Source organism: Belonocnema kinseyi, chromosome 4, assembly GCF_010883055.1.
Source record: "Belonocnema kinseyi isolate 2016_QV_RU_SX_M_011 chromosome 4, B_treatae_v1, whole genome shotgun sequence".
Lineage (NCBI taxonomy): Eukaryota > Metazoa > Arthropoda > Insecta > Hymenoptera > Cynipidae > Belonocnema > Belonocnema kinseyi.
Window position 1 is genome coordinate 12,814,449 of NC_046660.1, and position 16,180 is coordinate 12,830,628.

Consider the following 16,180-nt stretch of genomic DNA (forward strand, 5'->3'; position numbering starts at 1 on the left):
TAAGTCGGAAATTTAACTGATAGTTAAACATTTTGCTTAAAACTTTTAGTTCTAGGCAGAAAAATATTGTTGAAAAATTGTGCAATTATCCTTAATAGTTTTTTTTGCTGAAGCCTTATTTTTACAAATTGAAATATTATTCTTCCAATGTTGGCTGAAAAGTTATCTTTTTATTCAAGTTTGAATATATGCTTAAAAATTAATGTATTTTATCAAAAATTGGTCTTTTTTTAAAGAAATCAACTTTCTTGGTTTTAAATTAATTTTTTTGTTTGTTAAAAATTTAACAACTTAGTATAAAGTCATCATTCCTTTTAATTATTAATTATTTTGTTGAAAAAGCATAATTTCAGTGAAAAATTTTCTCCATGGTTGAAAATTCGTTTCTTTCTGCTTCAAGCTTGAATTTAAAATATAATTATTCCAGTTTTTAGCTTAGAATTTTCTGTTTGGTTAAAAATTTAACTATTTGGTGGATAATTATTTTTATGTTACAAGCTTAATTTCTTGAAGTTAAATACTATTATTCCATCTTTGGTTTTTGGTAGGAAAATAACCTTCTTGGCTAAAAATGCATTTTTGTTGTTGTAAAAAACTAAAGTAATTGACGAAAAGACAATCTTCTATGTGAAAAATTTCGTTTAATGACAAAAATGCATGTTTTTATTTACAAATTCAGAATTTTAGTTTAAAAATGAACTATTTGTTAAAAAAAATTGTTTTGTGCAAGCTTAATAAAAAAAAAAACTAATATAATTATTCCACTTTCGGGTAAAAATTGATCCATTTGAGTCAAAAATTTAACTATTTGATTGCAAATTATTGTAATTTATTGAAAATTGAACAAATCTTTGAATGAATCCAACTGTTTTGTATTTGAAGTAATAATTTTGTTGTTGGAAATATCCATTATTCTACTCTGTAAAAAATGTACCATTTTCGATCATTAGTTATGTTTTTGGTTAAAGAATCTTCCTTTTTGTTAAAAATTCACCATTTTGATGCAAAAACTATTCTTTGTCTGTAAAAAATTATTCTTTGTTTGAAACTCATTTTTTTTGCGTAAAACTCGATTAGTTTGTTGAAATTTCATATATTATGTTAAAAAAAACAATTTGTTTTCGTTTAAAATAATGTCCTTTTAAATAAAAACAAGAGTATAAATTTCCGAGTTTATATTTACAGCTGGATCAAATAATTTCGAAATTTGATATATACTCGTATGTACTCGTATTCAAATTTCAGGTCCAGTTGTCTCAATGAGGCTATCAAAGCTGGCTTAAATTTAAGTCGAAATTCAATAAACTCAAATTTCAATAAAAATTTTTAATCAATAATAATAATTTAACTATTATTTATTGTAATTTATAAAACTATAATATTACACTTTCTGAATAGTTCCAAAAATCTTTTAGTCGGTTTTTAGAAAATAAAACAATTTCAAATTTACACAAATCTCTTTGTACTAAAAAACGCAGATAACCCTCATTTTTGTTTAAAAAGTTTTCAACGCTACAAATATCATTTTTGATCTCTGAAATTTATATTTTTGTTCAATTTTGAGTGTCAAATATTTAAAAAATACTTGCTTTTGTTTTTTAAAGTTCGTTAAAAAAAGCCTCAGTCCAAATTCGAATACTTTTTTGCAATCATTCTTAAAATGATTTTGTTAAAGAGAAATAATGATAAAATACTTAAAATAATATTTGGTTCAGCAATCAAAAGAAAAATTAATGAATTTATTGTTAAATATTTACATTTTTTCAGATTTCGGCTTTACTTTCAGCAAATTATATGTAGATTTTTCTGTGTGATTGGTCGTTCGAACCTTCGAGGTCGTCAACGTTCTGGTATTCTTCCTTCTCAGTCTGGTAAGTACGTTTTTGAAATGAAGCAATTTTTTACATAATATAAAAAATCGATGGAAGTAGGCTCAAGTTAATTTACTAAGAATTTTGAAGAAAAAAAAGCGTGATTTAAAAAATAGTTTTAACTTGAAATTTTTTATTTAACAATTCTGTGTAAGTTTTATGCAAAAAAAAAATTTTTTTTAAACTATATTAAAATTAAAATTAATTAATTACTTATATATATATACATATACATATTATATATAAATTAATTAATAAATTTAAATGATATAAAAATACAATTTGAAAGAATCTTTTATGAAAAAAATGATCTATTGACCATTAGAATTGATTACAAATCTCAAATTTTGTCTGAAATTTAGCAGTCTTTTTGCAATAATTATGAATGGATAAGTTCTTACATTGAACTCATTTTCCGACTAATTTTTTATTGTTTAAACAGTTTTTTGGTGTGGAAATGGCAACATTTCTTTTATTATTGCTAAATTGTTGAAAATATTTATATGTTTAAATAATACCGCATTAAACAAAAAACGGATTTCTTCAGCTATTATTTAACTACATTTTGTTTTTTTGAAACTATTTGAAATATTGAAATTACCTGAACATTGTTTACAGTTATATGTTTCCCTTAATTCACAATTTTTATGATTTAAAGTAGGAACAAATTAGCTTATGATTATCAAAAACTAACTAAACAACTAAATAATTATTAGTCAACTACATAAATGAGTTTTGATTCTGTTTTTCTTTAAGAAAGCTATATAGTTGAATAGTTAAAAAAAATAACATTGGTAATAATCCTTATAAGAAGCATTTATAATTAACTCATATTTTTCAATTCCCACCAGAGATCAATTGTTTGAAATCATCAAAATTATATAAACAATAAAAAGTAAAGTAAACAATTAGTAAAAATAAGAAGTCCTATCTACTCATGATTATTTTTTAACAAATATTTATTGAATGTATTCATTGTAAAAAATCTGTAATAAGCGGTACGAATCGCTGAGTACGAATCTGCAACTAGAATTTTAATAATTCAATTCCAGGATAGTGTATCCAAGCTGGCGGATCAAAAAATTTTTTTAAACTCATACTTTGCTTTAATATTAATAATTGAAGTTTTGGGGTCAATGAACATTAATTTAAAACCACAATTTTAATTCTTCATAATTCAAGATGCCGAATCCCAGATGGCAGACTAAAAATTTTTTTAAACATATATTTTGCTTGAATCAAAATAAAACTTTTTTTTTTGTGAAAACAGAAATTTAAAAATTTTTCTTCCCGAATTTTTTATTTCGGCAGGAAAAATGTACCCAAGAAATAGACTAAAAAGCAGTCATCTTTCTTTGTCTGAATTTTTATGTTTTTGTAAACGAAAATATTAAAATTTACGATTACCTCGGCGCATGTTTCCACATTTTCCCTCATGTATTATAAATATTACAAGATTTGGACTACAAGTTTGCAGCGACTCTTTTCTTCTGAACCATTTTCAGTATTTTTCCATTAGTCTGTTTCATGTTTCTTGTTTTTGTTGCTCCACTTTAACAAGTTGTATTTTCTTTCTTATTGCATTTTGTTTGATTAAAAGAGGTTTCTTCTTTCTCGAGAATAAAACGGTAGTACGACCCTTACTTCATGCTAATTTGAATCCTAAAAAAAGTTTTGTTTCATATGCTCATAAGGAATCCAAATTGATAGATTGCAAAAAAAAATAATTCATAGCACAGTAAAGAGAAAGTGGATTTTTCATGAATTAAAAAACAAAAATAATTTGTGATTTATCCCTTTGAAGCATGTTGAAAGTGGAACCTACATGACCTATTTGGGTGGCAACAAAAAAATTTTCGAATTTTTTCGCCGCATTCCCTTATTTTGTTAGGTTACAAATAATATATACTTTTACTTTACTTTTTTTTACTTTACTTTATAATATATAAATACTTTTTTTTTAATGATTTAGAGGCTTCGCATTTTCGGGCAGAAATCCTTATATTTTAAATCTAGTTTCCGTCGCACTTTTTTTCTAGGAGGGAAGGAAAGAGCAAGTGAGAGAATGGTGGAAAAATGAGGGGTATTAAGGAAAAAAAAGGGAGGGGCAGAGAATTAAGTAGGGGAAATAAGGAGAAGGAAGAGAAATCATTAGTGGGGGAGTAGAGAACATGAGTGTGAACAGGGAAATTGCGGAAAAGAGGAGTAGGGGAAGTAAGCGAAAATGAGATAATGGGGAGTAGGGGAAGTAAAGAAAAATCAGGCAAAGAGTAGTAGAGGAGGTGAGGGGGAATTAGGAAAAATTAGAGCGGGTTTCGGCCGCTATACATTTTTCAAAGAGGAGAAAAAATAGAGGGGAAGTAGTAAAGTAGGGCAAGTGAGGAGAAATGAGATAATAATTGAGTGGATATGAGAAGAGTGGAAGTACGGTATCAGACAAAGAAAGGCAATAAAGGCAGGGGAGTATATAAAATGAGGAAAGATGAAGTAAAAGTAGTAGAAGTAAAAGTAGTAGGGGAAATAAGACAAAGGTGTGCAGGGGAGTACGGAAAGTAAGGTTGAAAAATACGTGAGAGGATGAGGCGAGGGATTGTAGGGGAAATAAGGAGTAGGAATGACAGGGAGTATAGAAAATTAGGGAAAATAAGGGTAGGATAATTAGGAAAAAGTGGGATAGTAGTGTAAGTGAGAGAAAATAAGGTGATAAGTGAAGGGGAAATAAGGCGCGGGGAAGCAGAGTGGTGGGGCAAGTGAGAGAAGAAGGGGAGGGAGAGTATGGAAAATGATGGAATTGGAAAACTAGATGTAGGAGAAATAAGGAAAATAAGTGTTGATAAAGAAGGGGAAATAAGGTAGCAAGGCAAGTGAAGTAAACTGAGATCAGAAGTAAGCGGAAGTTAGTGGCGGGGCAGTAGGGTAGTAGGCAAAGGAAGGAAAATAAAAGAAATAAAAGTAAGGGAAATGGGGAGAAATTAAGGTGTTAAAATTTGTTAACTTTGCCACAGCAGTCAGAAAATACCATCAATTTGTGATATTATATAATAATTATTAAAAACTGTCTTTACAATTAGCAGTAGTTAAAAAAGTTTATAATTTGGGACAATGTATTGGAACATATTGAAAAATAGTAAAAAAGATACTTGACCTACCTTTCTCTCGTTAAAAGTTCTTTTTAAACATTTTTACATTCCTTTGCGATATTAGAAAATCATTAATTGTTTCAAAAGAAACAAATTTTTTTCCCCATTTTTCGGACGTAAACATTTAAACATTTTTTTCTACTGCTGAAGCGATTCTATTAAATTTATCATTTTCACTCTCCGCTGATACTTAGATTTGAAATTGTTTCCTTTTGAAAAATACGAGCATTGCAATAATTTCTTTATACTGAATAAAAAAATATATTTAATTAAATTTCAAATGATTTAAAATAAGATTGTTTAATTTTAAACTTTTAAGACTAGAAAAATGTACGTAATTTTTTTTAAATTTTCTTTGGATGTGACGTAAAAAATTTCTCCTTAAGCTCAAATGATTAGTTTAATTTTCTCTTTTTCACTTTGCCCTAATATGAAGACTGTAAATTCTGTGCTTTTAGAGAATACTCTTCTTACAATGATTTATTCATACTAAATGAAAAAAGTTAAAATATTGAATTTCGATGAATTTAAAATAAGAGTGTTTAATTTAAAACATTTTAAAACTAGATACTGATTCAATTTAAAAAGTTGAAAATTTCACAATTCAACAAATTTATTTCTATAACTTTTAATTATTTTACTTTGAAGATCTTTTTACAATTTTCAAACTCTAACATTTTAAAGTCACTATTTCAAAGTTTGTTGAAAAATTAAATAAAAAATTTTTAAAAATATTTGTTTGAAGAAAAAAAAAGAAAAATAATAAGTAATCCATGTTCGATTAAACAAAAGTTCATAAACTTCTTCAGTAGATTTATAATACTGAAATTCCTAAAAGACAGTTATTTCAATTATTTGTGAAGAAAAGAACTAAATGTATAGACATAAAGTAGCCTTTACTCTAAGCCAGAAAAAGATCAAGAAAAGAAGTTTATACTCGTATATATAAGTAGTCGAGAAAAATTAAAGTGATATTTCGCGAAAGCTCTCGGATCTAACGTGCGAATATAACAGTGAATTCTTGATAAGGCCATAGTCGATGAACCAGCTTCCATTGAAATAGCTATGTCAATTCCGAACAATTCTTTCCGTTCCTTATTGTCAGTAATCCCTTTTCAGCTCCCTTTGTCGATCAATACTCAATGAATAATAAAACATTTGAGAAAACATTGATTAACCTTGGATAAATTTATATTTCTTTTGTGCAAGGCACTTTCATCCTTGAAATCATTTACTAAAATTAACTCAATGGTTTTAATGAGAATTCGAGAACACTGATCGTAAAGAGGATTTACATTGTAAAGTGATCCATTAGATTCTAGGCTAGTCTGTTTGAGATTGAGCAATCTTTTTGTTAAAAGATTTCGAATAAAAATGGATTTTAGTCTAAATGTCTAATTGTACAATTTGTTGTTGTAATTTTGTTCTTGCAGAACAATAATTTGCAATAAAATTATCAGAAAAATGGATAGTTTTTACTCAAGTTATGACTAAACTAAAATTTGTTGAAGTATTTCAATCAAAGCAGAACTCATTGTTAAATTTGGTTAAATGCCTCATATTTTGTGGATCCGGCCAACTTAAAGTAAAAATGTTCTACCCCTGAAATTGACAGATTCACGATTTTGTGTATACAGGATGCTTGGGATTTGATTCATCGTCCCCTAAACATTTCAGCCTGAAAAATCGTTAAATTTATTTCAGGGGATGTTAAAACAACGCCTAAAATTAATTTAAAAACTCTTTTTGCTAATATATACATTCTATGTTTATTGTGAATTCATTTTAGTTTTTTTTTTTATTTTGAAAATGTCCTAACTATGATGATTTTCTATTTATAGAAAAAAGTGATATGAATAAATTGTTTGAGTTTTTGAGTACTATGCACAACCGTGCATAGAATTTTTAAATCTTGAAAAAATGTGGTTTCAAAAATTTTTGGTACGATCAAATTTTTGAATTTTCAACTTTTAGACCAAATTAAAAAAATTGTTATCACGATCTTGTAGGGATTTTGAAAAGCAACGTTTTTCTTCTCTTGACTTTTTTTCGTATCAAGCGTTGTTTGGCTTAAAATGTTCATTTTAATTTGTTTTTTTGGATTTTGAAAATACTCTTACTCTGCAAATTTTTGATTTTTTAAAAAAGGCATCTATATAAATTGTTCAACTTATTGAATACTATAAATAACCGTAGAGAGAATTTGGGAATTTTTAAAAAAGTGGTCTCAAAAATATTCAAAATGTGCCCACTTTTTGAATTTTTATTCAAAATGGCTGGCTAACGAACTTGACCTTTAGTTTAGGATACTAAATAAGTGTGCCAAAGGGCATTCTAATCGATTACATTTTTCGAAAGTTATCGTGTTCACAGACAGACAGACATACAGACAGACATACAGAAATACAGACACATTCGTTAAAACTTGTTTTTTCGGTTTCAAAAGGTCTCAAAACGTGGACATTTGACAGAAACGGGGGGGGGGGGGGGGGGGGGGGGGGGGGGGGTCAACTTTACACAAATCTAATACCTTCTCTGATGAGAATGTAAAAAATCCTTAGTGCTTTCCTTCGCAGGAAATTTTGCGATTTTTTGTAATAAAGTAATCCATTGTGGTTTTACTTTAATGGAAATGTCGATTTACTTACCTGAATCATTTGTGAATGTTAAAACAGTCTTTAAAATAAACTGATCACTTTTCCTGCTAGTATATGTTTTCCACAATTCTTGGAATTGATTATCGATAGCGACAGTTTAATTGAAAAACTTGGGTGTTTGAATGGTTGGGAAATTATTATTTCTTTGCTTCATTGTTTGAGGGGTATTAGAGCAAACCTGGAATTCATTAAAACCTATTTATGAATAGACGAAGGTTCCTACGAGAGTATGCTTAGAAAATTAATTGCAAATTAATTTCTGAACTCAATAGTTTAATTAAAAAACAGTTCGTGATTTTCGTTGTTAGGAAATATTGGTTTTCTTGCTTGTATCATTAAGGCTTGTTAAAACAACCCTTAATATTAATTTGACGGCTTTATCTACTAGGGGATTATTCGCACATTTATTTTGAATAGATTTCCGAATTCTAGACATTATTGAAAAAATCTTCCGGAGTTTTTCTTTTTAAAAAATGTCGATTTCCTTACTTGCATATTGTAAGGGACGTCAAAATAACCTCAGAAATGAAACAAATGACTTTTTCGGCTTAAGTATATTTACTAAGTTTATTGTGAACTGATTTCCGATCCTAATAATTTAGTACAAAAAATGCTCTCGTGATTCCGATTGTTTAGTAAATATTGATTCCCTTTTTTCAATTTAAAAGGATGCTGAAACTCCACTGAAATAAATTGAAGGATATGTTGTACAAGTACATGTTTAACATATTTATTTTGAATTGATTTTCGACAACAATGTCTAGTGATTTCGGCTGTTAAGGAATATCGATTTCCTTGCTCGAATATTCAAGGGATGGTACAACCACCCTCGAGACAAATTAAAATTTTTCCTTGATATAGAAAGTTTTCTGCACTTATTTTAAAGCGTATTTCCATTCGAATGGTTTTATCAAAAAATATATCGTTATTTTTATTCTTAGGACATATAAATTTGCTTGCTTTTATCATTAGATGTTGAAACCACCATTGAAATAAATACAAATACTTTTCCTGGCGAGGGAAGCTTCCTGTGGCGTGGAGAGGAAGTGTAGAAAGTGAGGTAAAATGAGGGGTGGGGAAGCTGGTCAGTGTAAGTGAATAAGGGGATGGGGAGTATGAGAAATTCGGGGAATTAGGGAAGTATAAGAAGGAGGGGAAGTATGGAAGTGGAGGAAAATAAGTGTAGGGGATGTATGGGAAGTAGGAACAATTTTGGAAGGAATAATAGAGGGAAATTGTGGAAGTATAAGTAGATTTGATAGGGAAATGAGGCGAGAAAGTGTTTTTGAAGTGAGATCTTAGGGTAAGGGAGGCATGTGACATGAGGAAAAATATGGAAGCTTTAGAAATGAGGGGAAAGTATGAAAGTGGAGAAAATGAGTGGAGGGGAAGTAGATGAAGTAGGAGAAATTCTAGAAGAAAAAGAAAAGGAAAATTCTGAGAGAGAAAGTATAAGGAGTGATAGGGACACAAGGGGAAGAATGGTAGTTGAAGCGAGGAAAAATTAGGAGAGCGAAAGTGAGAAGAAATTAGGGGAGATACAATATTGGAAGTGATAGAAAATGAGGGTGGACAAGCAGGGCAGTGGAAATAAATAGGGAAAGGAAAAATAAAAGGAATTAGAGGAAGTAGGGAAGTATAAGAAATAAGGGGATAGTATGGATGTGGAGAAAAATGAGTAAAATGGAAGGAGGTGAAGTAGAAAAATTTCGTAAGGAAAAGTGATGGGAAATTCTGGGAGGAAAAAAGAAGAAGTGATCGGGAAACAAGGCAAGAAAATGTAGGTAAAGCTAGGGGAAATTAGGAGAGCGGCAGTGAGAAAAAATGAGGGGCAGTGTAGGACTGGAAGTAATAGGGAATGAGAGGGAGAAGTGGGGCAGCGGGAGTAAATGAAGGAAAGTATGAGAAATTAGAAAAAGTAGGTAGGTATAAGAAACGAAAGAGAAGTATGGAAGTTGAGGGAAATAATTCGAGGGAAGGTAGGTGAAGTAGAGAAAATTTTGAAAGGAATATTACGGGAAAATTCTGGAAGGGAAAATAGTTGACGTGAAAGTAAGTTAGAAGAGCGAAAGTGAGCGAAAATGAAGGGGTCATAGCAGTGAAGGTGACGAAAATGAGGGGTGTAGAAGTAGGGCACGGGTAGAAAATGAGGGCAGGAAGAGTATAGGGAATGTGGGGAAGTGGGGAAGTATAAGAAATAAAGCGGGAGTATGGAAATAATGAAAATATTCGTGGAGGGGAAGTAGGCGAAGTAGGGAATATTTAGGAAGGAAAAGGGAGGGGAACTTTTGGGAGGAAAAGTAGAAGAAGTGATCGGTGAATGATGGAAAACTGATGAAAGGGTATGTAGAAGAAGTGAATTAGGAGAGCGAAAGAGAGCGGAGATAAGCAGGAGATGTAAGGGGAAATAAGGAAACGGAAAGTAAATGAAGTTGGGAAACTGGGAATGGGAGAGTAGGGGATGTTAGGTGAAATGAGGTAAGGCTAAGTGGAAGGAGTAATGAAAGAGGTAGTCAGTGAAGTAGACTACATAAGGGGAAACTAGAAGTGACTAGAAGTAAGGGAAAATGAGTAAAGGGGAAGCAGGCAAAATAAATGGGAATTAGAAAAGTATAGGGAAATGAACAGAAAGAGAGAAAAAAATAAGGGTTTGGAAGAAGAAGGAGTGTTTTAAAATAAAGGATGGGGAAGTGGGGGAAATGAAAAGAAAAAATGAAAGGAGAAGTGAGGGGAAATAAGGGTTACCAGGGGAGTCCAAGTGAGTGCTGAGAAAGCGAATTAGGGTAAGGAAAGTGCCAGCTAGGGAAATGGAAAAGTGGGGAGGAATAATTTTGTGTAGGTGGTAAAGTGACGGAAGGGAAAGTACCGGAGATTCTCCCAAAAAAATTTTAATTAAAATTTTTCTTTACTTGAAAGTTGATTCCTTCACTTTTAAGTCACTTTTTGTTGAATAAATAAAATTTCGTTAAAGAAAAGATTTTTTTTTTCAAGGAAAATATTTTTCTAAATGTCGAAATGGATTTAATGTCAGGAATTTTATGATTACAGGTCACATGCGGTCGATGTCTATTCGATGGCGACACAGTAATGCGGAAACTCACGTCCAAGCCTTAAGGATGAATTCGCGACCAATATGCGAAAAAAGCGATTCCAGAGACGATGTAGCCATAATCTAAGTTATATTTTTTGAAATGCGTGAAGGGAAACGTCTTATGAAATATTTAAATAAATAATTTCATCAACTTGTAAATAAGTTTCCACCACTTCCTGGGGACCTAGGAAGCTGAATCAATGTGCAGAAATTTCAGTTATGAAATTACTTTTTACTTCAGAATTTTAAGTGCGGATAAAAAAATATGTTGTAAATAATTATTGTCTAAGTGAGAGTCAATTACAAAATTATAGTTTGATATTCGTTTTCAAGATAATATTTTTAGATTCAGTTCCTTAGATTCCTTTCATGCTAGAAATATGTATGTTCATATAATATTATTATTTAAACAAAAAAAAAGTGACTTCATTTTAGCAGAAACAGTCACAAATGTGATCTGTAATGGAATTAATTGCTCAGACAATGACTATACATCGAGAAAAAATGGAAATACCTTCAGTTCTTTTTATACTTAAAACTATAAATTTTTATAATGTTTTCACAGTCTTTTCTGGGAATCACGTCGAGATTACATCTTTTTGAAAAATATAAATGTATACCTGTTGTTTATTCCAATAAAATTATTTGTCATTTGTATAAATATTTTTTGTAAACTATTATATTTTCATGTGAAATTAGTGATAATCTGAGATTTCCCCTGAAAAAATTTAAATATTAAACAAATATATAGATGGCAAGAAGAAAAGGGGTTAAATAAAAAAATTATTTTCTGTTTGCCATTCAAAACTTCATAGTACTTCAGCCTTTTTACTTCTATTTTATTACTTCTTTTTCAATAATAATTTTAAAATATCGTTCTAAAGTAAAAATATTGTGCATACAAATTATCAATCATACAGAAAAATTTTTTTTTTCGTATTTACATTTTTTTTCTCAAATTAATATATTTGATTGAAAAATTAAAAAGTTTAGTTTCATATAAAATTTTTAAACTAAAATTGACCTTCATTAGTTAATTATTTAAACTTGATAATTTAGCGGATGAAAAATCCTATTTGTACTTTTAACTGCAATATGAAAAAAATCCTGGGCCAAATGTCCAAGTATCCTCTTTTTAAATGATTTGTTTTTTATCTAGAAATAATAATTCATTTAATCCCTCAGTCAATTTATATTTGCGCAAATCTGAAAGAAAAAGAAAAAATATCCAAGTCACAGAATTTTAAATTCCTAAATGTTGATGATTTTGAAGATCAAACGTCAAGAATGTTCTATTCTAATTCTTATAAAACAAAAAACTTACGGATGTATATCATCAAAATAATTCAACTTTAAAATTTTTGAATTTTTGAATGTAAAAATCATCAATTTAAATAAGTTATGTATAATTCAAAGTTCTGCAACTTTGAAAATTTACAATTAAAAATTCTACACTTTTAAAGAAGTATTAATAGAAATTTGGATGCTTTCTAATTCTACATATTCAAAATAAAAGAAGTTTGGAATGTTGATCATCAAAATTAGTCAAATTTGAATTGTAAAATTAAAAACTATTATAACTTTTCATTGTCAATTTTTAAAAGTAAAAATCCATAATTCAAATTTTTTATAATTTCAAGTTCTTTAATTTAGAAAATTGCAAATTCAAAGCCACTTAATTACTGAGATAATTGTGATAATTGAAAAGTTTAGAATTTTTAAGATTTGCATTTAATAATTCATAGTTTTTAATGAAGGATAAATAGAAAAAATTAAATTACTAATGAAAATCGTCGAAAGTACTAAAATCTTAATTTTACAACTTAAAGCTTTCAAAATTTTTAATTATCAATTTTCAAAATTGAAAAATCATTAATTTCTATTACCTGGAATCAAATCGAATTCTTATATAATACAAAGTTGTACAATATTTAAGATTTAAAATAAAATTCTTCACTTCTAATAATTTTTAAAATCAAACGTTTAGAGTTTTTAATTGTGAATATTTAAAATTAAAACAATGTTGAATGTAAATCATCAAAATTATTGAAATTGAAATTGAACCGAAAACTTGAATAATTTATTATTGCAAAATTTTTAGATTATACCTCTTCTATTTTTTATATTTAAAGTTCAAGTTTCTACAATTTTAAAGCTGAAAAATTTGAATCTCTTCACTTTTAAAGAACAATAAATAAAAATCATATAATTTTACTGATTTTAGAGATCAAAAGTCAAGAGTTTTAAATTCTAAATCTTCCAAGTTCAAGATACTTTCATACATTTTTTTATAGGAAATTTTCAGAATTAAAAGCTTTTCATTCAACAAAATTTACTATTCAAAGTTTTACAATTTTAAGGAGATACAATTGAAAACTTACATCCCAATTAAAAATTCTAAATTGGCTTTTGGCGCAGGATAATATAAATTAAAAAAATTATTTATATATTTTATGATCTCAAAATATTTTGATCTTAGATAACAATGTTGTTGATCAATATTTTTCCGAATAAAAGACAAAAATGTATTTTCATACCTTTTGCACAATAAGAATGAAAAAATAACATATTTTGGTGAATCCTAAAAACTTTCTATTTCAGAAGTTAAATTTGTATTACAAACAAATTTATAATATTATTCATAATTATTATAATTAAGTTCGATATAAAAATATTATTTAAATACATTTTTTTCTGCGGGAAAAACGTTGTAATCCACAATTCTCCAAAACCCAAGAGACGGATATCATATAGTGTGATAAAACTTAGTTATTTCCAAAATTATCTATTATTTTATAATTATTATTATATTATTATTTGTATATCTATTATATTTATAATTTTTCAGAAAAATTCTAGAACGGTACTTATCTATATATTTATTTATGACACGATAATTGCAGCAACATTCATAACAAGTTGATAAATCTTATGATTTATTTTAAAAAATTTAATAAAACAATGCATTAATCAGGCATTTGTCTACAGAAAAATTCTTTTTTTCTATGTTAACTTTTAAAATTAAAATATCGAAAAAAAAACCTTTCCATCGACAGAGGCCCGAATATTTGGTTTTGAAGAAATACAAAATTTATCAACCAATTATGAATTTTGCTGAAATCATGATGAACTTCCTAATTAAAAAGACTGACATGCAAAAAACGAATCTTTCTGTCCACAGATGCCCCAATAATGCATTTGTTTATTAAATTTGTTTAAAAAATTACAAAATTGATAAAAAAAAAATTTTGCTGAAGTTTTCATGAAGTTCCTAATTTAAAAGGTTAAAATAGAAAAAAACAAATGATTCCTTACACAAATGCTTGATTAATGCATTTGTTTTAAAAAATCATTTAAAAAATTATCAAATTATCATAAATGTTGCTGAAATTCTCATAAAGCTCCCACCTGAAAAGAATGCCATTGAAAAAACAGAATTTTTCTGTCGACAAATGCCTGAATAGTGCATTTTTTTTAAAAAAGATCATAAGATTGTTCAACAAATTATGAATTTTGCAAAAATAATTATAAATTTCTTTTTAAAAAATTAACATAAAAAAACGAATATTTCTATCGAAAAATGCCTGATAACGGCATTTGTTCATTAAATTTGTTTAGAATATAAACAATTATAATCATAAAAGATTTGTTTATATAATATTGTTCCCATTAAAATTGCTTGCAATATAAATTGAAAAAAAAACGTATAATAATGGAAAATCATTGTAAAGATTTTTTCAACAAATAATTTGTTTACACAAATTTTTTTGTGTATAATGGTCATTTTTTCATCATATTTGTTTATTAAAAAAAAAATTGAAACCCAATTTCAAAAATGAGTTTGGAAAACTCTCTCAGAAATCTTTTTAGATTTTTTTCAATTTTTTTTTGGGTCTATATTGGGCAATATTTGTGGGCTGTATGATATTTTTGAAAGTTGAATGAAAAAATGTAATTTTTCATTTTCGATTATTTTTTTATGCGGTCAAAATTTAAATTTTCGATTTTTCAAGTTGTTGTTATTTTGTAAATGCTATAACTCTGAGAAATTTTGCTTCGATAAAAAAAAGTCAGTCGGATAAATTGTTTGTCTTCTTGAGTACTATGAATATCCGTACAATTTTTTTTGAATTTTGAAAAAAGTTGTCTAAAAAATATTCAAAATGAACGAACAGACAAACAGACTGACAGACAGATACATTTGTAAAAACTTGCTATTTTGGATTTAGGGGGTCTCGAAACGTGGAGCTTTGACAAAAAGTATAAATTAAAATAATCTGAAATATAATTAATAAAAATAATTAAAAGTTAATATTTAAATGAGAAATGAGTAATTTATTAAGCTGACCTAGGATTTTATGTTGTATTATATAAAGTTTTTAAAAACGTTCTAAAATCTTGAATTTGTATGCTATACAATCATTAAATTTGCAAAATCGTTTTGAAACAGGTGCATCTTAAAAGACTTAGAATTTAAGATTCTTTAATTTCCAATAAATTTAATTTAAAATGTCGTAAATCTGTTAGTAAGTTCCAACTGTTAATCTGCTAAACTAAATTAAATATGTAAAGAAAGAAAACTGCAAAATTATTTATATAACAACTTGTATAATTTTCCATAAAAAATTCTGCAATTTTAAAGACATGGCGTTGTAAATTATTTAATTGCAAATTTTTATATGTTGTAGATATATGCCATTAGGGACCTTTTTGTTGTTGAAAGAGTTTAATTTTTTAGATTGAAAAATCAGAATTCTTCAATTTTTAAGATTTCCAATTGAAAAATCATTAATTAAACATTTTTATATTTTAAAATTGTGCACGTTCATTTCAAATGCAAATTATCAAAATTAATAAATTCTTAACTTCAAAAAATAATACTTGCTTAAGTTTTTATGTAAATTATTAAAAAGAGAAACTATTCAATCTTAAGAAATTAAAATTTTTTCCTTTTTAAGAATGACAATTGAAGATACATTGAATAAAAATTATTATAGTTTAAAATTACGTATCTTTAAACGCTTTTTTAGAATATGCAGTTTAATTTTGAAAATTCTTTACTTTGAAATATTTGTAATATTTATTTTTTCAAAGTATATGTAATTATGAACTTTTTTTTGAGTAGTTAGATTTTAATTATTTCTGATTGAAAACTCCTCTATTCCTAGAAAAAGAATTTCCGACATTCGAAAAATCCCGAAAAAGAAATTTGAAAGCTAAGATACCTGAGACCAGAAAATTACAAAATTATAAAATTCTTTATGACAAAAATGTAAAATTCCTTTAAAAGTGAAATAAAAATTAATAAATGAAATAGTTTTATTTTATGATTATATTCCTTAGCTCACTATTTCTTAGCTATCTTCAAAGTTTTTCAATTAGTTAGATGCGCGGATTTATATTCTTGACATTTTTCTTTGC

The 16,180-nt window shown here is 27.5% G+C and overlaps 1 protein-coding gene across 1 annotated transcript in view; it reads left to right on the forward strand.

Annotated features, from left to right (window-relative positions):
• Nucleotides 1-10,993, forward strand: part of LOC117171693 (tachykinin-like peptides receptor 86C) — a 391,005-nt gene extending 380,012 nt beyond the window's left edge. The window contains exons 7-8 of the mRNA XM_033359224.1: nucleotides 1,768-1,871; nucleotides 10,717-10,993. Of these exons, the coding sequence (XP_033215115.1) occupies nucleotides 1,768-1,871; nucleotides 10,717-10,844 (232 nt within the window). The 3' untranslated portion in view covers nucleotides 10,845-10,993. The remainder of the gene's footprint in view (nucleotides 1-1,767; nucleotides 1,872-10,716) is intronic.
• The last annotated feature ends 5,187 nt before the right edge of the window (nucleotides 10,994-16,180 follow it).